The 25510-nt window shown below is 47.8% G+C and overlaps 1 protein-coding gene across 4 annotated transcripts; it reads right to left on the bottom strand.

Moving 5' to 3' along the window:
- Positions 1-906: 906 nt before the first annotated feature.
- PGLYRP3 (peptidoglycan recognition protein 3) lies at positions 907-23524 on the bottom strand. Of its 4 annotated transcripts, XR_009493854.1 has the most exons (10): positions 23363-23524; positions 20797-20892; positions 19274-19381; positions 18405-18606; positions 16181-16299; positions 14596-14748; positions 13175-13373; positions 9000-9118; positions 8054-8364; positions 907-2014 (listed from the first exon to the last, which is right to left on the bottom strand). XR_009493854.1 is itself a non-coding variant. In XM_010802985.4 (9 exons), the coding sequence occupies exons 2-9, from the start codon at positions 20849-20851 to the stop codon at positions 8186-8188; spliced, it is 1134 nt and encodes a 377-aa protein (XP_010801287.1). In that variant the 5' UTR covers positions 20852-20892; positions 23363-23524; the 3' UTR covers positions 2235-8185. The 4 variants fall into 4 exon arrangements, 3 of the variants coding, with proteins under 3 accessions (XP_010801287.1, XP_010801288.1, XP_059740974.1); XM_010802985.4 differs by lacking the exon at positions 907-2014 and having other exon boundaries at positions 2235-8364; XM_010802986.4 differs by lacking the exons at positions 907-2014; positions 19274-19381 and having other exon boundaries at positions 2235-8364.
- Between the last annotated feature and the right edge of the window lie 1986 nt (positions 23525-25510).

Genomic DNA, 25510 nt, shown 5'->3' with positions numbered 1-25510 from the left:
GTGTCCGTCCACTTCCCAGAATCCCTCTCGCTAGCATCCATCTTGGCTGAGCGATGCGTGCGCCACCAGGAAAGACTCTGAATTAGAATGATTGGCCAAAGACCACCCGGAAACTAATCCCATCACCATAAAACCCGAGACTGTGACCCATGTGGCAGAGCAGTTCTCCTGGGTTCCCTTACCCTACTGCTCTCCACCCAGGTGCCCTTTCCCAATAAAATCTCTTGCTTTGTCAGCACATGTGTCTCCTCGGACAATTCATTTCCGAGTCTTAGACAAGAGCCCAGTTTCGGGCCCTGGAAGGGGTCCCCTTTCCCGCAACAGTTCTGGAACACGTCTTCTCAGTCATTCATCTATGAAATGGGGATCACAGTGCCTCCCTCACAGGTTCGAATGGGGCACTGTATGTAGGAGGGCCTGGGGCTCATTGCCCAATATATGTGGATGTTTGGGGAATGATACTGAAGGATTTGAATAAAAATGCTGATGATGAAGAAGTAAATGATGACTCACAGAGGATGATAACATTAAAATTCAAAAAGATTTCAACAGAATTTTACTATGAAGAAACACTATTAAGAGCACACTAAATCAAAACACGCTAGAGTCCTGCATTTAGGTTGAAAAAATGTGCCTGCTGAGGGAATAACGGGGTGAGAGATGGGTTAACAGCAGTTATGATGGAACAACCCACTGGGTCAGTGGGGCTGTCAATGTGACCGAAAGGTAATACAATCTTGGACTGCAATGCTATTATTATTGATGTTGCTACAACATGAATTCAGAACTACATCATTTATATAGTTTTACATGTATCACCTTATTAATTGAAGAATATTGTTAGATCAAGGGAAGTAACTTCTCCAGTGAACCCTGAGTCAAGGGATCCTTGGGTGTTCTGTCCACTTCTAGTCACTAGCTGTAAAAATAGTATGAGCAACCAGAGGATAGCCTGATTTGTGCAGACAAAGGAACAGAAACTCAGCTCAGCAGCACCATGCATTAGCCGTGTAATCTTAAGAAAGTGACAGTCTCTCCAAGCTAAGCCTCAGCTCCTTCAGCTGTCAAATGGGAATGACGGCTCCTATCCTACTAACCTGTCTTGGGGATTAAATGAAATCACGTGTATCAGGTACCTAGCAGAGTCCAGAGAAAGGACCACTGAATGTTATTGGGAACCCAGCCCTCTCTATCAGCCATGTTTGGGTATCTGTTTCCAGGGTCTACTGCAATCTGGTTTGATCCCAGGCAAGTTGCCTCCTGGTCCCTCCATCTTCACACTCTGCATCCCCACCCCAATGTGATGAACCAGTGAGAGCTCAGTGGGGCCTGCAGAGAAACCAGCTACACTGGCCACCTGCTGTAAGACAAGTCAATAGACAACCACACCTCCTGTCCCCCCAGACCTTGGGATTCCACGTGCCTGGATGTTTCCTGAGCATCTGTTGCAGGGATAAAGTCAATTCTGACTCCATGTTGGAAACTGTTTCTTTGACTTGCTTTTATTGTTATAATTATACTCAATGGCTTGCCTGGAGGACCCTGCCCCTCTGCTTGACTGTAAACTAAAGCCTTTGTCAGGCTTATGGAGAGATAGTTTGTCCCTGCCCACCTGTGAATAGAAGAGACTAACACACCGCTTCTGAAGGCTGGACATCCCTTGGAGATGTTTTGCAAGACTGAAGACCCTTTCACTTTATTTCCCCACTGCATCTCCCTCTCTATTCTGCCTTTTGACTTTAGTTCCTCATTGTTTCTATCTCTCTGATCGATAAAAGAAGCTGGCATTCAGATCCCAATAAGATGGTTATTTTGAGGTGCTAGCCTGCCATCTTCTCAGTCTGCCAGCTCCCCAATGAAAGTCCCTTCTTTGCCGCAACACGTCGTCTCTCAGATTCATTGGCCTATCGCGCGGCAAGCAGAAAGAGCATGGACGCGATAAAACTACTATGCACCAGGAGCAGACAGACATGAACGCAGTGAGCATGATCTCCACTCTCGCAGCCCTTGTAATCTGGTGGGGAAGAAAGACAGATAATAAGATATGCACCTACACAAAGAGAAACACATGAAATAAATAAGGACAGAGTGCCAAAGAAGAAGAGAAGAGATTACTAATTTGGGGGCCTCGAGAGATGGACTCTCAGAAGAAGGGACATGTGAGCAGAGTGCTGAGGGTGCGTAAGAGATGCCCCAGCTCCCCTCTGTTGACTAAAAAAAATATAGTCACAACCTGAAAGTAGAGAGTTATTTTATTTTGTGGGATGTTTAGGACTCCAAGCCAGGGAGACAGCATCTCCGTAGCTCTGAGAAAACTGCTCCAAGGAGGCAGGGGGGGACGTCTGGCTATATATAAAAGTTGGCTACAATGGGAGCAGGCAGTCTGAACATCAAATATCAGGTATCAAGTTAAGGAATTTAGCATTCTATATGGAAAGATGCAGTCCTCTGGGCTCACAGAATCCATTCCTTTCATATGCTTCTCAGCTATCTGGGGCCAAATCCTGTTTCCTTGTTTACCTTGCTTCTTGAAATCAGGGTGAAAGAGATGGGAGTGGGCAGGGTGGCAGCATCCACCGGATCACAGTTTGGGGAGCTCTCATTCACATTTGAAGGCCAGAAATCGCTAATGGCTATGCCATTTCTTGTTTATTAATATGGCAAGAGATATTTTCATTTCACACCTCTCAGCAGGCAGCTTCATCAACCTTGGGTGCAAAGGCTCTTGGCCACCCTGAGAGAGAACCCCCAGCTTCCCACCTTGGGGATGCACTTCTTAATCCAGCCCACTGCAGAAAGTCCCCCCAGAGTCCCTGCCACCCCTCTCAGGGTCTCACACCCCTGCCCACCACTCCTCCCAGCTAATCACACCTTCCTCACCAAGCTGGCTCCTCTAATTAAAGCCCTGTCCTAAATCAGCTGCCCCAGCAGAACCTGCTGGGCCAGAAACACACCTGTCCATTCTTTGTGGCTCTAAGCTTCCCAAAAATGTGTGCCTTCCCCAGAGCCACCCCACCCCGGCCTTCCACCCCGACTTCCTCCTTCCCAGCAGGCCTGGCAGCCCTGGGACAGAGCAGAGCTTGGTGGAGGGCAGGGTCTACAGTACTCCAGCACCGAGCCCATCATCTCCTCCATGCCGCCGCAGCCTAGAGGTTGATGAGAGCAAAAGAGAAAGGGCGAAGGCAGAGAGATACAGCAGTAGAAGGGTGTCAGAGAAAATGAGAGGCGTTGAGAGATGAAGAGGAAGGCAGCATTTGAAAAAGAGAGAGGGGGGAGGCAGGAGGGAGACAGTGGGACACTAGTGAGACACACAAGTGTGGGAAGAAAGAAGCCAGCGAGACGGAGGAAGAGCCAGGGAGCACAGGAGAGGCTGGGCAGAGACCTCGGGGAGGGAGCCTTTCCTGAAGGGCCAGCTCGTGGGGAGCAGCCTCAAGGCCCCACAGCGAAAAGGTTACAGAAGCCTCCAAGGGCTGGGGGAGCACTGGGGCTGGAGAAACTCTTCCCCCCAGTGGAGAGGCCACAAGAGTGCGGAAGCCACAGAGGGTTGGGAATTAAGATGGAATTAATCTGTGGCCTCTGATGTGTTACAAAAGTGGGTGGTTCCTGGCAGCAGGCAGACACTGGAATTTTCCACTCTGTGACAAACATCCCAAGACCAGCCCGGGGAAGGGCTGCCGCCCTTCTGGGCTGGGAACGCTGCCTCTGCTTGCCCTGCCCTGTACAGATGGGGCTCTTCCCTTTCCATTCCACAGACAGGCAGGTGCCACACCCCCACCCCAGTGCACCAGCTCTGGGCCAGGGAGGTGCAGGCACAGGTTCAGAAATCCAGGTCAGAAGGGAGAAGAGAGGGGAACAGCGATGAGCCACCAAGAGGAACATGCAAACGCCCCGGGCACCCAGTGGAGGGAGATGTCATCTCTGGTCTGGAGAAACAGGAAGCATCTGGAAAACTGGTGTGTCACAAGGAGTGCAGGGACAGGTGGGCAAAGGCCCCAAGGTGGGCAATTGCGGGAGGAGAATCTGCAAATTGCCACCTAAGTCTCATTCTGTGCAAAAGGGTAGGTTGGAGTGATTGTGGAAAGCCCTAAATGCTGTGCATGCTAAGATGCTTTACTTTATTCTGTCGGAAAGGAGGGGTCATATGTGATTTCAACCAGAGAGGTGCAAGAATGGGGCTGTGCTCAGAATCTGAGGATTCCTAGGACTTCCCTGGTGGTACTGTTGTAGCCACACTTCCAGGAAACAAACTCAATCAGAAAGACAATGCAGATAGTGGAGTGCACTTTATTACACCGGAGGGCCCAAGGCAGAGTCTCTCTTAGCCAAGGACGCTGATCAGTCTTTGTAAAAACCTTGTATACCCTAAGTGTATAAGGTTCACTGAAACTAGTCTGAACAAAGGAAAAAGAAAGATACAATCAAAGTTAACCCTGATTCATATGCCTTAAGCCTAGGTAGTTAACAAGACAATTATCAATAGGCTTGTGGTCATACCCCAATAAGCATAATAGAATGTATGATTCTATTCGGTTACACAGATAATTAGGGTATTCTTTTAGGCGATGGAGAGCCCTGGGGCTCTTCCTTCCGGGGGCCTGGTTTTCCAGTTGGTATGTTGTTTCCATAGATACTGGGCATGTAGCTCAAAGTCCACAGTCTGGCCCAAGATGGAGTCCTGCTTTCAAGATAGAGTCTGTTCTGTTTCCTCCTTCAGTACAGGGATTAAGACTCTGTAATCCCAGTGCAAGGGGCCCAGATTCAATCCCTGGTCAGGCAACTAGATCCCACATGCTGTAACCAAAGATTCTGCATGATGCAGCTAAGACCTGGCACAGCCAAACAAATAATCTCATCCCTTAAAGAAAGATCAACAAAGTTAAAAAAAAAAAAAAGAAGAAGAATCTGAGGGTTCCTCTTTTATTTAACTCACTGAATGAACTTAAGTCATCTGCCCTCTTTGGTTTCAGTTTTATGGAAAATAGGCTTAAATCGAATTAGTACCCCAGAATCAGATAAAAGTTTTTGTGGCTTTTTTTTTTTCTTTCTGAGCTTACAGTTGTGGAAAACAACTAACAGATGGGCTTAGAGGCCCTCCAGCCCTGAAAGTCCAGGGTCGTGAAGCCACTGTGTCCTTCCCGTACCAAGGGCTCCTTCACCTGTGCCCGACCTGTGGGGCTCCTCCCTGCTCTCACCAGCCTTTGCCAACTCCCCAGGAGGCTGAGACTGATGCCCACAAGGGTGTATCCCTCCTGCCAGAGTCAAACAGCAGTAACAGATTGCAACCACCACAACAGCAGCAACAAGAATACCATGATACAACCACTCAACTTTGGCAGGATCACATTATATCCAACCACGAGTCATAGGACTCTAAATTCACTTAATCCTCACAGCTAACCTCTGAGGAGGGATGTTAGTATGAACTCCACTTTTTTTTTTTTTTTTTTTTGGCCACCCCTCATGGTTTGCAGGATCTTAGTTCCCTCACCAGGGATCAAACCTGGGCCCCAGTAGTGAGAGCTAAACATCAGACTACCGGGGAGTTCTCTGAATCCCACTTTAAATAATTAAAGGGGAGCTGGAAAGAATTTCTGCACACAAAGGACTCTGAAGAGGCAACTGAGTGGAATTGGCTGCCTCAGGATTGACCTTGAAAAAGCATTTTCCTACTGAGTGCTCTGGTTTCACCTAGATTATGTGTATTTAAGACTAATAAAAGTAAATAATCTTGAAAAGACAATAATTCAGACCCTGCAATAATGCTGATTTGAGGAGGCCTTGATGAGCACTGATGGAGATGGGGGTGTCTGCAACCCACCACCACTCCCACCCCCAGGAAAGCCTGCCTGGGGCAGGGGCTGGGGAGGCTAGTGAGACCCTCAGGCCAGGAATGTGCTTTGAATCAAAGGCCAGAGACCTTTGGAGGGTGGTAAGAAAGGCAGAGAAAGCTGGAGGGCAGCTCTTTTCTTGGGATCATTTCTCATCACACATCCACCTTTTTGGCCACTCCCTGTAGGAAGGGCTCTGAAACTCACCCTGGAAGTTGTAAGAGAAGGGGAGACACACTGTGACAAGTTGGGGAGGTTTCACCCCTAAGAAAGGACTGGGTTGACCAGAGCTTCTGGTCCAGTGACTCCCATCCCAAGGGGGTCTCCTCCTAGAGCAGCCTTCCCTCTCCCCCTGGCTCTGTAAATCAGAAAGGGGCATTGAGACCCCCCAGGCCTACTTGACTCTCTAGATAAACAATTCCTTCCCCTGCTTCTGTGCCCAGGTGGCCTGAGGATAAAGTGAATCCAGTGAGATTGGGGGACAGTCTTTGAAAAGCATGAACAGCTGTGAAAATGCAAGGTTGAACCTGCTTTGTTCTAAGAGCTGTGAAACACTCTAAAAGCAAAGACTCGTGTGAATACCAAAGGAGGGGGTGGGGAGTCCGTGTTTCTCCCCTTCTTTCTCCTTTCCTTGTTTCCAGATCAGGAAAAACTAACCACTAGCAGGGATTTTCCAGTTCCTGTGCTTCTAGTAAAGAGCAGTCAGTGTTTCCCCCACCTGAAAGGATGAGGCTTCACTTGGGGCAGGAGGAGCCCAGGGAGGGAGGCTGCAGAGCCCCCAAGCTCTGAGTCCCACTCAGCTTGATGCCTAGCGGACCCAACCAGGGAAGGACAGAGAGCAGTGCTGTGTGGACACAGCCTCTGCCCTCAGGGAGCTCTGGGAGGATGGGGACACGGGACTCTGGAGACACAATAACCACTGCAGTTGAGCAACCAGAGCAGCTCTGAGTCTCAGACTGGGAGGCAACAGAACAGAGAGAATGCTGGTGGGATGATGTATCATCCAGCAAGTCTTCCCCAAAAGGGGGATGATAAGCACATTGGAAAGGGGAGCAAGGACTTGGTCCACTCATTCATTTATTCATCCATTTCTCCAATAAATACTTGTAGCACCTTCCCTGAGAGCTCAGTTGGTAAAGAATCCACCTGCAATGCAGGAGACCCCGGTTCGATCCCTGGGTTGGGAAGATCCCCTGAGAAGGGAAAGGCTACTCACTCCAATATTCTGGCCTGGAGAATTCCATGAACTGTGTAGTTCTTGGGGTCACTAAGAGCAGGACATGACTGAGTGACTTTCACTTTTCAGACACTGCTGAAGAACTGAGGACACAGACACAAATGAAACTGGACAAACTCACAACCCAGTGGAGAGAATTTCTATAAACAATCACTGCCCTGAAATAAGGGCTGCATCCGAATATGGACAAGGTTGTGTGTGAACAGAGAGGAGGGGCTGGGATGTTGACCTGGATCACGTGTGAGGCTAGGAGCTGCCAGGCAGACGGTGAGCGAGGAAAGGAACAGGCCGAGCTGACTCCATCTTGAAAAAAAAGGAACCTCCATCTTGCATTTTCAGTGAGCTTTGGACTATGTGCCTGGTAGCCATGGGGCTAACATACCTATGGCCGAACTGGCCTCCCGGACTGTTCGGGATAAACACCAGATTCCATACCAAGATTTCCCGTCACCAAAAAGAATGTAATAATCCCCTATGTAATCAATCACCTTAATCTTTATGGAATCCATTGGTGTAGGCTTTAATGCATAACCAGCTGACCCTTCTGATGGTGAATCATGGCTGTAACCTGATTGTATCTCCCTTTAACAGTTTACAGGCTAGGTTTAAGGAATCTGGGGGTGTGGACTTGAGTAGTAGACTTAAGGTATATAAGGTTTTCACAAAAGTCGGTCAGCATCCTTGGCTAAGAGGAGACTTTGCCTTGGGCCAGCTGGTGTAATGAAACTGCACTCCACTATCTGCATTATCATTCTGAGTGAGTTTGTTTCCCGGAATGCATGGCTACAACATCGGCAGGGGAAGGCACACCAGGAGAGGGGTGTGTACAAAGGGACAAGAAGGCTCAGCTGGGTGAGGAGGTGGGTGCTGGGGAGAGGAAGGTGAGGAGGGAAGGAGCCTGGGTGCAGACTCAGAAGGCCGGAATGCCCCACTATGGTGTTTGATCATATGGAACTGATCCTACTAGTTAGGAAATGATCATACTAACCTGAAGCAGAAGAAACAGGATGGGGCTGGCAGGGAGGGGTTGCAGGTATTGAGCCAGGATGGAAGGTGAAGAAGGGGAGGCTCAGAAGCCAGGGTTGGGGAGGGGGTGGTATTGGAAGGAACTGGGGTTCCCTCATTGTCTGAAATGAGGCCAAGTCTTAATGATGTTGTACAAAGCCCGTCCAGGAGACAGAATATCGGTCACATCGCTGTGCCCCACCAACAGGTAGTTGGGGACCAGATACCCCTTGACCACGGAACAGTGGATCAGGCTCTGAGCTGCCTCCAGCGCTGCAGCATTCGGTGGTTTTTCTGCAAAACACATTTAGCCAAGCAATCACTAGGGTCTCAAGGTTACTTGCTTTGGGCAGGGACAAGCACCTAGCCCAGTCTCTCTCTATCCCCGTCAACACCATAGCCAACAAATTCCTGTAAGTTTCTGCAGCCAGGCACATTGGGAAAGCAAGGTCATTGTGCCCCCTGATTCTGCCTTCTAGCAAGTTCAAAACCTCTCTGAAAAATAACTGCAGCTCAACACACCACTTCTCAACAGTCACCACAGGGCAGACATGACAGCCCCAGACCGTTCATTTCTTGTCCATAAGAGATAGTGGTGCCCCCCAATGCTGTTGCCATGGCTACCAAGGAAGAAGCTACATTTGCCACCAGTGCTATGAAAACACCAAAGTTTGCAAAAGATTTTTTTTTCTCTCTTGCTCCATGCTTGCATTGGGCATGGCTCTAAAGACAGATAGAACCGGGTATTGGTACAGGTGAATTTGGAGGAAATGTTCTGCCTGAGAGGGACTCCTGGGGACCTGCCTCTTGCACTGAGAGTCCCACTGACACTGTCGGGCACCACAATGCATCTTATCCCCATTGCTTCCCAGATATTTCACATAATACTTCATCATCCAGAGTCCCTCTGCTCCATGTTGACCCCTTACCTACAAAGTTGCCTATGAAGGCAATTCCTAGGCCAATATCATTGTATCCGTATGTGTGTGAGCCTTCGGTATGCCAGCCAACTCCTTCATACACACCACCATCCTGGCCCACAAGGAAGCTAAGGTCAGGAAAAGGAAAAGGAGAAAATTACTCTGGAGAGAACTGGCTTCATTCACTCCTTGAATCATCAATTCATCCTTTCATCCACTTACTATTATTACTATTACCATTACTATACTCTTACCGTATGTGCCAATGTGAACAGAGACAAAAAGGCAAAAGAAAAAAAAAAAAAAATAGTCCCTGAACCTAAGGAATGAAGACAGACAGTGTCAAGCAATGATGAGAGCAGCATCAGTCCACTGCCACATGGTTACACTAGTAATGAAAACTGATTTGTATTCTGATCCTGTTGGCCACTAATTTCTTGATGTTTTCTCTTCCCTGGTTCTCCTCCCCTGGGACTCTGGTCTCATCCCTTCTCTCTTCTCACTCAACATATTCTCCCTGGACAACCATCCAGTCTGATAATTCCAATTGTTGTTGTTTTTTAGTCACTTAAGTTATGTCCAACACTTTTGACTGCTTTTGACTCATATCCGCTCATGGCCTGTAGCCCCCCAGGCTCCTCTGTCCCTGGGATTCCCCAGCCAAGAATACTGGAGTAGGTTTCCATTTCCTTCTCCAGGGGATCTTCCCAACTCAGGGACTGAACCCGCGTCTCCTGTGTCTCCTGCTTGGCTGGCAGGTTCTTTACCACTGAGCCAGCTGGGAACCCATAGCTCAATTACAAGCTCTAAAAGCCAACATGTCCAAACAAACCCATCTTCTTCCACAATTTCCTCAGCCAGAAAATTGGGCATCAGACTGAATGCCTCACTCTCCCTCTCCGAGCCCCATCCAATCAACATTCATGGCTTGTCAACTATTTCTCCTGTTTTAAATTTCTCCACTTACCTCTATGCCAACAGCTGGTATGCTGTTCCAGGTCACCATCACCTGTTGTCTGAATTACTGCAAAAGCTGTCTGCCCAGAGTTTTACCTCCTGGCAATCCATGCTTAAAACAGCCCCCAGAGTGGTTTTGCTAAATACAGATACCATCATAGGGCATGGATTTCCAGTTGCCTTTCAAGTAGAGTCAGCCTGTCAGGACCAATGCCCAGGCCCCTGTGCTGTGGCTCCTGTCAGCCCCTCCAGCCTTCCCTCTCACCAGTCCCCTCTTTGTAGTCTGTTTTAGGTAGGAGTTAAGCTTCTTTGTTGGAGAAGGCAATGGCACCCCACTCCAGCACTCTTCTTGCCTGGAAAACCCCATGGACGGAGGAGCCTGGTAGGCTGCAGTCCATGGGGTCGCTAAGAGTCGGACACGACTGAGTGACTTCACTTTCACTTTTCACTTTCATGCATTGGAGGAGGAAATGGCAACCCACTCCCTGGAGAATCCCAGGGACTTCGGGGCCTGGTGGGCTGCCATCTATGGGGTCGCACAGAGTCGGATACGACTGAAGTGACTTAGCAGCAGCAGCATCAAGCTTCTTTGTGGGCATCCCAGGTGGTGCTAATGGTAAAGAACACGCCTGTCAATGCAAGAGGTATAAGAGACACGGGTTTGATCCCTGGATCAGGAAGATCCCCTAGAGGAGGCCATGGCAACCCACTCCAGAATTCTTGCCCGGAGAATCCGACGGACACAGGAGCCTGGTAGGCTACAGTCCATAGAGTCTCAAAGAGTCAGACATGACTGGAGCAACTTAGCACACAAGCTTCTTTCATTTGTGCTCTGTCTGGACTCCAGGCCCTTGTATATGCTGCTCCCTCTTGCCTGGAACACTCCGTATCCTTCTTTGCCTGACTGACCCCCACTCTGTACCCATGTCCCAGGGTGGATGCCTCTCCCTGCTGAAGCCCTGCTGTGATACCGTTCAGTCCTCCAAAGTCTTGTTAGAGGTCTACCCTGGGCACATTCTGTTACTCATGCATCCCAGTGCCAACACAATGTCATGACCTGTTTATCCTCTCTCCTCCACAAGGGAAGGAGCCAATTCACCTCGCTGAGCACCAAGCACATAGCGTGCGTACGTGCTCAGTGGCTTCAGTTGTGTCTGACTCTTTGAGAACCCATGGACTGTAGCCCACCCGTCTCCTCTATCCATGGGTTTTTTCGGGCAGGAATACTGGAGTGGGCTGCCATTTCCTTCTCCAGGGATTGTACCTGCATCTCCTGCATTGCAGGCAGATTCTTTATTGCTGAGCCACCAGGGATACCCCAATAAATATTGGTGAAAAAGTAAGAAATGATGAATGGGAGGGCCCTTTGTCCATTCTGAGCACAGTTGGTGCCAGAGCAACAGATGCTGTATCCTGAGGCTGCAGTGGGAGTGAGCATCATAACAGGCTTCCAAAGTCAAGGGACAGGAATCAAGCCAGTCCCCAAAGGATGAATGTGAAAGGAAACTAACATTCCCTCAGATCCTGGCATTTTCCATTTGGAATTTCCACATTTAATTTTTTATTAACTAAGCTTAATAACCATAGCAAGGCTGTGGAAAACCCTGTAAAATGCAGCCATAGTTTTCTCCTATTTACAAAGGCTGTTTTTAAAATGGGAGTTCAGAGGAGAAAGGCAGCCATCCCAGAATGAGACATGTGCTTACTCAGTCATGTCCAACTCTTTGCGACCCCAAGGACTAGAGCCCACCAGGCTCCTCTGTCCATGGGGATTCTCAGGCAAGAATATTGGAGTAGGTTCCCATGCCCTCCTCCAGGGGATCTTCCCAACCCAGGGATCGAAGCCAAGTCTCCTTCATTGCAGGTGGGTTCTTTACCATCTGAGCCACCAGGATATATACAAAAGTAAACCCACCTGAGACTTCATAAAATTTGTTGTGATTAACTCACAGCTTCCCTGTAGCTCAGTGGTAAAGAATCCACCTGCCAACGCAGGAGACACAGGTTTTTCCTTGATTCGGGAAGATCTCACACACTGTGGAGAAACTAAGCCCATGAGCCATAACCATTGAGCCTGTGCGCCACAGCAAGAGAAGCCACCACAAAGAGAAGCCTGCATCGCAACTAGAGAATAGGCACCCCCTGCTCCCCACAACTAGAGAAAACCAGCACAGCAAGGAAGACCCAGAAAGTGAAGTCACTCAGTCATGTCCGACTCTTTGCGACCCCATGGACTGTAGCCTACCAGGCTCCTCAGTCCATGGAATTTTCCAGGCAAGAGTACTGGAGTGGGTTGCCATTTCCTTCTCCAGGGGATCTTCCCAACCCAGGGCTCTAACCCGGGTCTCCTGCACTGCAGGCAGACGCTTTACCATCTGAGCCACCAGGGAAGCCCATGAAGACCCAGACCAGCCAGTAAATGAATAAATAAATTTTTTTAAATTTATTCTTTTATAGGTTATCACTGAATCACTTTGCTGTATACCTGAAACTAACACAACATTGTAAATCAACTAGATGCCAATAAAATTAAAATTAGTACTAATAATTAAAAGTTATCAGACTTTTATCTAACCCTAAACTTCTTCAAGAAAATTCCAAGGGAATGCCTAAGAAGCTTCCCACTGTTCTACTAGCTTACTGTGTTTCTTAATTATAGACTTGGCATTAAAGGAACCGAAAGAGAACATTTTTTTTTCACTTTGTATTATCAAACAGATAAGGTATTGTTGCCCTACTGCAGAGAGGAGGCAAAAGAAGTCCAGAGAAGTTAAAGTTTCCTGTGTCTATAAATGGAGTAAGCAATACCAGAGGTATTGCAGGATTCTAACATCAGAGAGAGCAAGTTTGGGGTTTGGCTCAAGGGCAGCAGGGGGTGAACAGGGTCTGGGTTTCTGGCTGGTTGGAAGGGATTACATTTAAAAGGCATGGTCCATTGACAGCCTCCTATAAGTGTCTCGAGCTCTTGGTTTATCACTATTGTTTTAACATCTTCCTTTCAGAGTCTTCCCAACCACTCATGGAGAACATGCCCAGGGGAGATAACTAAACCTTGGCTAGGCTCTGAAGAATGCTCAGGCCAGAATCCTGCACAAATAAAAAGATGATGTCTAATGTAAAGCGCCTGGCACAAAGGAAGAGCTTGGTAAACACCGGCTCCCTCCCCAGGCCTTCCTTCCAATAGCCCTGAAGAAAAGGAGGGTCAAGTGTGTACCAGTCGCACTTACTGATATCCGATGTCACAGAAGTCCTTTGCGTCAATGTGGTAAGATTGTATATCTCGGACGCGGATCCGACAGTCCATGGATACATTGCAGGTTGCCCCAGCGGTGTGGATGATGACAACATATTTGGCTGGGAGGCTCATTGTAGGGCAGTGTGTCTGTCTGGCTTCCCAAGCTGACCTTGTGATGATGTTGGGGCAAGCTGTGGTGAGGGGAAAAAACAATGAGATGCGAATTTGCCTGTTCCCACATGTGGACAATCTCACAACTGCAGGCTGGTAACTCCTCAGAATCCCCAACCTGTGTTAGTGGCACCCACTAACACAGCTTAACATGTGAGATTTTGTGGGATTCTGGGAAAGTCTAGATAGGGATTGTCTGGGTCAGGCAGCTGGAGCCAAGGGACAGAGGCAAAAGTCAGGTTCTGATAACAACTATGGAAATCAGCATGTGAGCAGAAGGGAAAAGACTACTGATATCTACATGCTTGAATATGCACTGCAGATAAATGCAGATATGTGTACTTATAAGACAAGACCAGTGTGCAGAAATCAGCTGACTTTCTGAACTGATCACATGCATATGGTAATTTAAAATCTCTAAAGAATTCTACACATGTAAAACTGTTATTAATGAAGACAACACCAGTCTGAAAGCAAGACAAATTTTAAAGATTTGCAACTTGAAAAGCTTAATGAAAAACATTCTTGAGTCCTAGGCAAGACCCACTCTAGCAGAGAGTGTTAAACTATTGAAAGTGCTTATAATTGTACTGGGTTTAGGTTGCTGCTTGTCTTTCCAAAATAGTGCATGATTTTTATTATCCGACTTCTTGGACTATTCACACTCATGGCAGTGTAATCTGTGAACCCAAGTTTTTCTCTGTGTTGTGGTCATGTGGAAGGTTGGCTTGTTTTGCTTTTAGAAGGAGGTGTGTGTGAGCGAGGGAGAGTATGAGACAGAGATTGTGTGTGTATGTGTATTCATGTAATATACACAAATATATATATTTTACCCCACTCCATTTCCATGCTTTATTCTTCTCCATAACCCTGATGTTACATCTAACATCATATACCTTTTACTTATTGATTCTTCATTTTCTATCTTTCTCTACTTAAATGTGCAGTTTCATCAGTTTTGTTCACAGCTGCACCCTCAGTACCTAGAAGAGTGCCTGGTATTCAGTAAACACTCGTTGAGTGAAAACATGTGTACATATATATTTATGTCAAGAATGGTTCCATGGCTATATGGTTCCAGTGGAAAGGAGAGGCCAGAAAGGTGCCCTCTTAGAATTTTCCAGATCTCAGCAAGAGATGTTCTTGGTCTGAGAAACCAATGAATATCAATAATAAAAGGCATTCCCTACTGTTGCTGGGTGGTAACTGGGAGGAGGATGAGGCAGAACGGAGAGGCTTTACCTTTCCTGGGCATCAGTGGCTGATGAGGGACCAGGCAGCTCTCTGCTTTCAAGAGAAGTGGCTGAATATACCTGGGGGATAGGTGACCATTTTTTATGGCATAGAAGATCAGGTCCTCTGCGGCTGATAAGGCAGTGGGGCTGGGACTGCTGCCTGAGAGAGGACAACATGGAGCACAGAACTATTAGCAGAAAGTTCCAACCTGGTCTAGATGTAGAGGGAGGATAAGTTGACCCCTTGAGCCTAAATGACTGATGGATGAGAAGAGAAAAAACCAGTCCAGTAGCCAGGACAAAGAGGCTAAGAGACAAAGAAGTACTTACACACAGCTCTTAGAAACCAAGTTGGTGACTTCTTCCAAGTGCCTTATTTATCCACTCTATCACTATGTGGAGTCACTCGGAGACAGTGAAAGCTACATGTAGGAGGCCCACCTGACCAAGTCAGGAATGCCCTCGCTTGGAGGAAAAGGTGACTGTATTTATTTAATAGCTTCCACAATCAGACATGAGGCCAAGTGCTCTTCACATCCATTAACTCATGTAATCCTCACAGAAAACCTCTGATATAAATGCTATTACTAGCCCTACTACTTGGAAGATGAGGATCCTGGCAGATGCCAATTAGTTGTTGTTGGCTCCTTTTTTTTTTAATTGATTTGTTTTAATTAGAGGCTAATTACAATATTGTAGTGGCTTTTGCCATACATTAACATGAATCAGCCATGGCCTACTCTGTGCTCTCCTGTGCTTTGCAGAGGACTAGAAACCTGCAATGGCACCCCACTCCAGTACTCTTACCTGGAAAATCCCATGGATGGAGGAGCCTGGTGGGCTGCAGTCCATGGGATTGCTAAGAGTCAGACACGACTGAGCGACTTCACTTTCACTTTTCACTTTCAGGCATTGGAGAAGGAAATGGCAACCCACTCCAGTATTCTTGCCTGGAGAATCCCAGGGACAGGGGAGCCTAGTAGGCTGCCATCTATGGGGTCGCACAGAGTCGGACACGACTGAAGCGACTTAGCAGCAGCAGCAGCAGCAGCAGAAACCTGCAAACTACATTTCCCAGACTTCCTTGCTTGCTGGCCACTGGTTGGGCTCTACCAATGGGAGACACTGGAGGCAGAGAGAAGCCATGTTTTTCTGCCTCCGCCAGTTCCTAATTATCAACTTCAAGGCTTCCCTGATAGCTCAGTTGGTAAAGAATCCGCCTGCAATGCAGGAGACCCTGGCTCAATTCCTGGGTCGAGAAGATCCCCTGGAGAAAGGAAGTATTCTGGCCTGGAGACAAAGAGCCGAAGACGACTGAGCGACTTCCACTTTTTTCAGACTCTCAGAGTGATGGCAGTAACTATGAGCTCAAGCAGTATCAGTGGTGGCTTCAGCAGCCTCATGGGAGTACAGACCAGAGAGGAGAAAGAGAACTCCAAAAATGCCCCATCATAGAATCCAAGGGAGAAAAGAACTTCAAGAGAGGGGCCATCATCAGAGAGAACAACATGATGTAGGCTGAAAAGACAAGAGTCGGTGATGGAAGACAGTGTAGACAACTCTTGGTAGAGGGCCAGAGGGGTGACCATTACCTAGATTATTCCCAAAGAATGCGAGGCCCAGGGAGATGTTGTTGTAGCCCTGGGTGTGCATGCCTTGGATGTTCCAGCCAACACCTTCATACACCCTGCCATCGTTCCCAACCAGGAAGCTGCCAGGCAAGGAAACATGATTAAATGGAAAATTTCTGTAACAGAAAACTTCTCACCCATCGTCAGAATGCAAAAAGTTCTAGAGGCTCATATGTTACAGTGACCTAACACTGAGACCGAGTGGAATAATGCATTTTAAACTTCCAAGAGATGCAGGAATATGTCTTTAATTTTCTTGTGACTTAGTTTACCTGTGTTTCCCAGAATCTCAATTTAAAAAGACTCATTTGGTTCAAAGTAGAATTTCAATGTGTGACTCTCAAGAACCTGAGAACTTTAGTTCAACATTTTTCAAGGAGAATCCATTCGTCATGTTTTTAAATTATAGGACCAAGCACTTGTACATTGAAAACAGTTGACCAGAATTTAGGGATTCCTTTAAGTTAACGTTTTCTTCAGTTTCTCCTTAGGAATCCCTAAGCTCTTTTTTATTGCAGAAATTTGGTTAGGATGTTCCTTTTCCCAGTTTAGTTTTTGAGGCCAAAGTATTTTTTTTTCCTTCTACCTCCTCTTCTCTTTATAACTTTCTTGTCTTCCACATTCCAGTTGCAGTCTTAAAAACTTTATTTTCACAACTCTTACGTGTTCAGCTTTTAACAGGTCATGAATTTCCACAGCAAACTGAGCACAGAAAGAACATTTCCCCGAAGTCACCAAAGACCCCGAATGGAGTGGAACAGACCTCCTAGTGGAACAGACCTCCTAGCCTGCAGTGACATCGGCCTGAGAACCAGGTGGGGGCCTCACTGTGTCCACCGTGTCCCTGGCTTTGCCACAGTACTTTCAGCTACTAAGGTACTCTGTCCCTGCAGCCTTTGGTGAGCCCAAAGTGAATAGTCCCTATGGCTACAGCAACTGCATCGTACAAACTAGAGACTGCTGCACTGTCACCCCAGAAACCTGGCTGCGAGATGCAGTGGCTGAAGCAGGCAACCCAGCAGTGCCACACCGGCAGAGTTGCGGGGGCACTCGTGGTAGGCTCAGCAGCTGAGCTGTAGTGAACACGGCACCCACAGAGGGCAGACGGGAAGACTCCAACCCTGGCCCTCGGGGGCTCTGGTGACCACAGTGGGGGCTTCCAGCTGCTCTTACTTATTTGCAATCTCAATAAATCAAGGATAGGATGTGGGTTACCCTTTCCAAAGTGGATAATTCAGAAAGCATTTATACTTGTCCTTAGAATTCAGGCAAGAAGAGAAGGGGATGATAGAAGATGAGATGGTTGGATGGCATCACCAACTCAATGGACATGGGTTTGGGTGGACTCCAGGAGTTGGTGATGGACAGGGAGGCCTGGCGTGCTGGGGTTCGTGGGGTCGCAAAGAGTCAGACATGACTGAGCAACTGAACTGAACTGAACTTAGAATCAGGGAGGAGAGCACCATTCCCTCTCTCTCTCTCCTTCTATAAAGAAAAAGGGGAAAAGAGGAGGTTGTGGGCATCCACTCCACTGATAATCCTCAGAGAGCATACTCAGTACACAACACAAGCCTCTCCTCGCCTCACACACTTACAGGCCCTCCTCCCTGCATCCCCAGTGGTACGTCTCCTGTGGGATCCCAGTCTCACTGTGAGGGGGCCCTTCAGGGTACCTGGTGGAGAAAGCCCTGTCTGTGAGCAGAAGTGGAACAAGGCAGGACTAGCAGGCAGCCTGGGAAGAGTTCTGAGTTCACACTCCTTCTCTGAGTGACTTTCAGCAAATTCTCTAACTTCTCCAGACAGCATCCCCCTATGACACAGGGGTGGTAAATATTTCTCCAGCCCATTCCTCAGTGTGGCAGGGAGAGCCTACTTGAGTAGTACTTGTAAAGACCTTCGTAAATTGAAATGTTCTTCGAGCGTCAAGAGGGAGACTGTACTTATCACACAACCTCCCTCACTTCTTTCCTGGAACTCCTAGCGGCCAAGACCACATCTGAATATGTGGCTCACGGTGGTCCTCCTCATGACCCCTGGGAGACTTGGATTCTGTTTATATTAGCATTTTTTATTCATTAGAAAAGCAACATGAATGGGAAATTAAGAAATGCAGAGAAGGGGGAACAGGAGACCCCTCAAAGGGAGAACTCTAACGTGGGCTCCAGGGACCCCCCCAGCCTCTTACTTGTAGGCCACATCACACCAGCCTTTGGTGTAGACGGAACGGGACTGCAGGCCCCTCAGCTTTTGACTGCACGCGTTTTGCTCCTCACATTCCATCCCTGTGATCTGGTCCGTGATGACATAGGCCACGGGCCGGGTCAGCTGGGCCCTGCAGGTCAGGGATCTCGCTCCCCACTCCTTGCGGGAGACAATGGTGGGCACACCTGGGGGGAGGGGAGAGGGGAAATAGACTGGCATGCTGAGGCCCTGCCATGCCCTCCATAGGCTGTCCAGGCCATCCTGAATCCTCTGTGATGGGAGAGGCCCCAGAAGGAGGCCTGCACCACCTCAGCCTCCCCTTCCCTTCTCCATCTCTTGTTTGAAAGTGAAAGTAAAAGTGTTAGTTACTCAGTCCTGTCCAGCTCTTTGCGACCCATGGACTGTAGACCACCAGACCAGGCTCCTGAGGAAAGTTCTGCCACTCTCCTCAAACCAGCAGCTCCCCAGCCAGAGCCTGCAGGAAGCCCCATGAACACTGGGGTGGGGGCTTCCCTCTTCCAGATGAACATGCACTGTGGGCAAGGCTGTGAGAGCCCCACCCAGGACCCCAGGACCCCCGAGGGCGCCCTCAGTATCCTTACTTGGGAGCTCCCGGGAACTGCCTGAGCGAAGTGGTATCTCTACCCTGAGAGCTAGAGACTGGGATCCTTGTCTTTTTTCCCTGGCTTTCCTCTCCCTTCTGGAACTCACCTTTGCCCAAGGACTCAGGACAATCCATGGGAGGAGTTGTGGTTCTACCCTACCCCATCCACCCCACCCAGCCATAGTGATGTTCTAAGAAACACTTCTGTCTCCCTAAAAAGCCCCAGGCAGCCCCTCCAAATGCCTCACCATTGTGACCTGTGTGAATGAGCTGTGAGATGCCAACAAACAGGTCCAGAAGCTCCTGTGACAGCCCCCTGGCTTGGGTCTCGTTCCAGGACAACTCCAGGGAATCCCCTGCGAAGGAACACTGCGCTTGGTGCTGGTCCTTGGAAAATACCTGGACCAGCTCAGAAGCACAGGCTCCATGTTCCTCCTGTGACCCCACAGCCCACAGCCTCTCGGTCTCCCCAGATAACTTCCCATCTGACCCACCTGACTTCCTCTAGGAGACAAGAAAGAGGAAAACCACAGATGCATCTGGCCTCATCCTGCCTCTCACATCTGCCCCAGTGAGGCCTTTCCCCCCTCCCACCCTCCCCAGCCTCCCCAAGCCTCCCTTCATTTCCAGTTCAATGCAGTCTCTCTTGTCTTCTCAGCTGGCCAGCTCATTCCCAGTTCACCTGTATATGTATTAATAGACCAGAGGGTCACATACCAAGATGGTCATCTTGGTATGTATTCATATGTTAAGCACCTAGTGATCCAGGCAAGGTTCTTGAAATACAGAAATTTACAGATCATTGTGACTGCCCTACCAACTTAATTTTTTTTTAAGATAGGATTAATGGAGGATTAATCACCACAAATGGGCTTCCCAGATGGCTCAGTGAATAAAGAATTCCCCTGCAATCCAGGAGCCTCAGGTTCGATCCCTGGGTCTGGAAGATCCCTGGAGGAGGGCACGGCAACCCCCTCCAGTATTCTTGCCTGGAGAATCCCATGGACAGAGGAGCCTGGTAGGCTACAGTCCATGGGGCAGCAAAGAGTCAGAGCACAACTGAAGCGACTGAGTGCGCACACACACACACACACACACACAATCATCACAAACATGCCTCATTCCCCTCTGTCTGTTCAGTACCAGAGGTCATGGGGGCACTGTCACTGGGACAACAGTGTCGCCCACAGACCAGTCTGTAGTTAACAAAGCATGTTCAAGGGCTCTATCACATTTGTGGCTTAAAAAATCTTTGTGAAATAAACAAAGCAAATTAACTACTCCCTCTATACAAATGAGAAACTGAGGCTCAGAGAGGTTATTTGTCTAAAATGCTATGGGTTTTAAGCTGTGGACTTGGATTCCAAGCCAGGCTGTCTGACCCCAGACCCATGTTCATAACCACTGGACTCTGCATCCACCCCCAAATTGTCAGATGACCAAGAGCAAGTCACTGCCACAATGGGGCCTGTTGCCCTGTCTACAAGACTAAGTTGTTAAGGGTCTCCATCGTGGTTCTGAGATTCTGTCCTTCTGTGAAATCATCAGGAGCAAATGCCTGACCATGACGCTGATACCAAGCTGTACCGGGCAGGCTGGAGAGGCTGCTGAGGACTGGAGCCTGTCTCAGCTGGGGTGGGGGCACCTGAGCTGGGCTCCGATAGGGAACACAGCTGAGGGGGAGGACTTATCCTGGAGAGGATAGTTTACAAACAAAACCAGGCTGGAGCTGATGCCAAAAGCACTTGTGACCTAGTAAAAGAAAACTCACCCCAGGCTGCGAGATCCAAAGCAGACAAGACAAGAAACCATAGCAGCATCCTCATGAGGTCCTAGGTCACCAACAGGGAGAGTATGGATCACAGCCCTGGGAGAGACACCGATAGTCAGACTAATCATCCTCACCCTTCAAACAAAGCACCTACCAGTTGCATGGCCCCCATCTGCCTCCTTGCCAAACTGAGAACCTCCTAAGGACCAGCACCTGGTGAGGCTTCTTAAGGTCCTCAGGACAAGGCTGACCCTTAGCAGATGCTCAGCAAAGGTGAGCTAACACCTCTGTCTAGCCACCAGCCTACTATTACCCTGAGAAGTCATGGTCCCTCCTAGGAGCCCGGTGCCTCATCTACAGATTTCCAGCACAGATAATAACAATTTCTAAAACTCTTGAGTAGCTATTTGAATAAACTCTGTGTGGACATTTTTACATCTTAGTGCTGCTATTTTATATTTAATTCTTATAAAATTCCCATAAGATATTAGTAATCCTATTTTTAAATTTTTTTTAATTACAAAAGTATGATAACAGATTTACAGGAGGCTTGGAAAATACAGAACAAGGTTACATATAGTTCCACTATATATTAAATTATTTTTTAAGTAAATAAATTAAGACTTTTAGTTGGAGTTTCAATATCAAACTCTCAAAAATTAACAGACTGAATATACAGAGACAGAGAAGGCTATAATAGGCCTGAAAAGCCCTGTGAATCAACTGAACATAATTGAAATTTATACAATTTTCACACAACAGTAGGACACAAATTATATTCAAGTTCTCTTAGACTGTAAGCTAGGAGAAATACCCAGGGACATAAACAAGGTGCAAAAATTGCATGGTCTTGAAATCATATGGAGTCTGTTCTCTTATTACTGTGAAATTATCATAATCTCATTTTCACATGTGAGAACACTGAGGCTCAGAAAAAGCAAACTACAGTAGAGGCAGGGGTGGGCTTCATTCGCAAAGATTCCTGACAGACGCTCACCTAACTTCTTCTCAAGAGAGAACGATACTAATAGCAGCATTTGCCAATTACTGATCACATCCTATATTCCAAGTATTTGCTGAGGTAGTGGTGGTAGTTTAATCACTAATTCATGTCCAACTCATGACCCCATGGACTGTACAGCCTGCCAGGCTCCTCTGTCCATGGGCTTTTCCAGGCAGGAATATGGAGTGGGTTTCCATTTCCTTCTCCAGGAGGACTTCACAGTTATTCATTAAGTGACTTCACAGTTATTCATTAAGTATCTTCACAATGACTTATGAGACCTGTACTTATCATCAGGAAACTGGACTTCAGAGAGGTTAAGTCACTAGCCCAAAGTTACCCAGTTAGAAAGGGCAGATCTGTCTGATTTGAAAGCCTCTGCCTGGAATTTCTCCACAATCTACTTGAGTTTCTGATGATGGAGATTCACAACAAGGGTCCAGGAGGTTAACCTCCAGGATTATTATGTCCTTTCCATTGCAGAAATATTTTCTGCTGTGTCAGGCAGAAATGAACTGCTTGCTTAAACTCAATCCAAATAAAATATCGACTCCCAGTGATGTCAACCAAAACATCAACAGTTCTCCCAATTATCCTACTAAGAAACTGTAGAGGGAGGTTTGAGATCAAATGGGGTAGATGACTGCCCTCAAGAGATTTTATGTTATCATCAGTAATTCCCAGATGGAAAATGTTTAGAACCCCAGTTTAAAATGAGCATCCAAGAGCTTCCTGGATCAGGACAAGCAACCTCTCAGCCATTAACACCCAGGAATCCATTCATTCAAGAAAACTGTGTCCTGATGACAAATGAGCCCTCCACAAAGGAAGGCAGTCACCTAATGCGGGAAAGTGTTGAGCTTTCCTCTTTGGTCAAACAAGAGGCATGGATTCACTTGCCCAAAATGGAAGTCCCATAGGCTGGCCTCCCAGGAAAGAAGCTGGCATCTTGCAAAACTGCCTAGACACCAGCAATCAATTCTGGTCAACAGGAGGTCTAGACTCTGGTCATTTGATCATGGTGCTTCCCCAGCCATGAATGATAATGTAGTGAATGCTGTCCCGAGCTTGTCACATCACACAGCTGAAGAAGAAAAGCTTGAGCCCAACCCCTGATCATGCCAAGGCAGGAATTTCTGGTGTCTCCCACCCCTACCTCTAATTGCAAACACGGAGCCAGCAGGACAGGCTGCAGCCACAATTCGCCCACCATGGCTCACATTACTATGTATTCTCTGTACTTAAAATGAAGATGAAATATTAGAACAGGAGACAAGTGAGATATAATAGATAAGGATTCCAGGCTAGTCAGAAAGGAAAGAAATTGGGTAGAGGTGATCCCAGGATCCACAGCCTGGGCAAGAAAGATCCAGGCATGGTGGAACCAAACCCATTTAGAACAATTTAGGTAGAGGGTTTTCTTATTTGGAGGAAGAGTTCAAGAGTAGAGATCAGGGGGACTTTCTCCACCATGTTAACTTTGTAACCTTACAGAGTCCAATCCTTCAGATAATAGAGGGGGTTCTCAAGAAGACACACACACACACACACACTAAGAAATACCTGTGGATCCCTTGCTGTCCCAGTCCCACAGTCAAGCTGCAGCCGGCTCACCCCTCATTGGCTGGCAGGGCCTCCTTTCAGACTTGGCCTCTGGCCCTGCCCTCCTCCTTGGCCTTCACCCTCCCAGGCACTAGAGGGCACTCTCTCCCTGGGAACAGAGGATGGGCCCTAGCTTTCCAGAGAGAAGAGAAAGGCCCGGAGCCCTAACAAAAGGAGGAGGGTGGGTAGGAAAAGGAGGGCCAGACTCTGCTCAGTCCACAGTCTACAGCATGGAGAGGGAATCAGTGAGACCAGACAGGTGCTGACAGCAGGGGACCCGCCCTGTGAATAATCCCAGGTACCTCCTCCCTGGGAAAGGGTGCGGCTGCCTGAGGCTCCCCAGCTGCTTCCTCAGCCCCAGCCTCCAGGAAGCCCTGCCAGTCGGTTATCCCTTGCATGGGCTAGGTGTGTGGAATCCAGAGAGGAAGAAGACAGGGTCCCCACCCTCAAGGAGCTCAAAGTCACAAGTGGGAGGCTAGGCCAGCACACCAACAACCAGCCTACAAAGCAGAGGCTGCACCTGACTGCTTGGAGACATGCTTTACTGGGCTTGCATATTATTTTTAGTTTTGCATTTCAATTAAGATAGACAGTATTGATTTAAAATAAAATATTGAGATATATAGGAGTCTTAGCTTGAGGTACCATAAAATACCCTAGACTGAATGACTTAGACAGAAATTTATTTTCTCACAATTCTGGAGTCTAAGAGTCCACAATTAAGACTCCAGCATGGTCAGTTTGGGGTGAGGGCTCTCTTCCTGGCTTGGAACTGTTAGGGGGAAAACTGGTTGAAACCACCCACCCTAGCCAGGCACCATAGCAACCCATTTGCATGAGTTATTTTATGACAGGAGGTCCTGGTAAGAAACACAGAACTAACAAGTCATCACCAACCAGAAGAATTTGGGAAAGGTCAAAAGGAGACGCCACGTGTCCTACCAACCTCCCAGAATCCTACTTGCTAGAATCCATCTTGGCTGAGCAATGTGTGAGCCACCAGGAAGGACCCTGAGTCAGAATAATTGGCCAGAGACAGCCTGGAAACTAATCCCATCACCATAAAACCTGAGACTGTGAGCCACATGGCAGAGCAGTCCTCCTGGCTTCCCTTACCCTCCCACTCTCTGCCCAGGCACCTCTTCCCAATAGAGTCTTTTGCTTTGTCAGCGCATGCGTCTCTTCGGACAATTCATTTCCAACTGTTAGACAAGAGAGTACTCTTGGGCCCTGGGATCTTCTCACTGTGTCCTGACCTAGTCAGGGGAAAGAGAGAGCGAGAAAGCTTGCTGATGTCTTTTCTTATAAGGACCCTAATCTCTTCATGAGGGCCCCACCCTCATGATCTCATCTAGCTCTACCTCCCAAAGGTCCCATCTCCAAATACCATCACCTTGGAGGTTAAGGCTTCAACACATGAATTTTCAGGGAGACACAATTCAATCTATTTTGTTGTTCAATTGCTCAGTCGTGCCTGACTCTTTGTGACCCCATGGACTGCAGCACGCCAGGCTTCCCTGTCCTTCTCCATCTCCTGGAGCTTGCTCAAACTCACGTCCATTGAGTCAGTGATGCATTACAACCATCTTATCCTCTGTCATCCCCTTCTCCTCCTGCCTTCAATCTTTCCCAGCATCAGGGTCTTTTTCAATGAGTCCGTTCTACACATCAGGTGGCCAAAGTATTGGAGTTTCAGCTTCAGCATCAGGCCTTCCAGTGAATATTCAGGACTGATTTCCTTTAGGATTGACTGGTTGAATCTCCTTGCAGTCCGAGGGACCCTCAAGAGTCTTCTCCAACACCACAGTTCAAAAGCACCAATTCTTTGGCTTTCAGCCTTCCTTATAGTCCAGCTCTCACATTCATACAGACTACTAGAAAAACCAGTCTATAGCAAAATTCAATCTATGGTAACTGGAATATGAGGAGATCCCTCTCACAATCCAGAAATCGAGAACATATATACATTGATTGATGAAACAAACATTGAGCTACCAGGGTGACCCAGTGCTCCTGACACCATATTAGGAACTGGGGATATGCCAGGGAGAGAAACACACCCTGTGTCTGCCCCATGAGGTCTATATCCTAGGGGGAAAGAGAGACACA

This window comes from Bos taurus, chromosome 3 (assembly GCF_002263795.3).
Source record: "Bos taurus isolate L1 Dominette 01449 registration number 42190680 breed Hereford chromosome 3, ARS-UCD2.0, whole genome shotgun sequence".
Lineage (NCBI taxonomy): Eukaryota > Metazoa > Chordata > Mammalia > Artiodactyla > Bovidae > Bos > Bos taurus.
This window is presented reverse-complemented; position numbering and strand designations above follow the sequence as displayed.

Coding starts and splice junctions, on each gene's coding strand:
- PGLYRP3 (XM_010802985.4), bottom strand. CDS start 20,851: ATGAGGATGCTGCTATGGTTTCTTGTCTTGTCTGCTTTGGATCTCGCA. Junction 18,607..19,273: donor CATTCACACAGGTCACAATG/GTGAGGCATTTG, acceptor CCCTCCCCCCAG/GTGTGCCCACCATTGTCTCC. Junction 8,365..8,999: donor CTTCATAGGCAACTTTGTAG/GTAAGGGGTCAA, acceptor TGTGTTTTGCAG/AAAAACCACCGAATGCTGCA.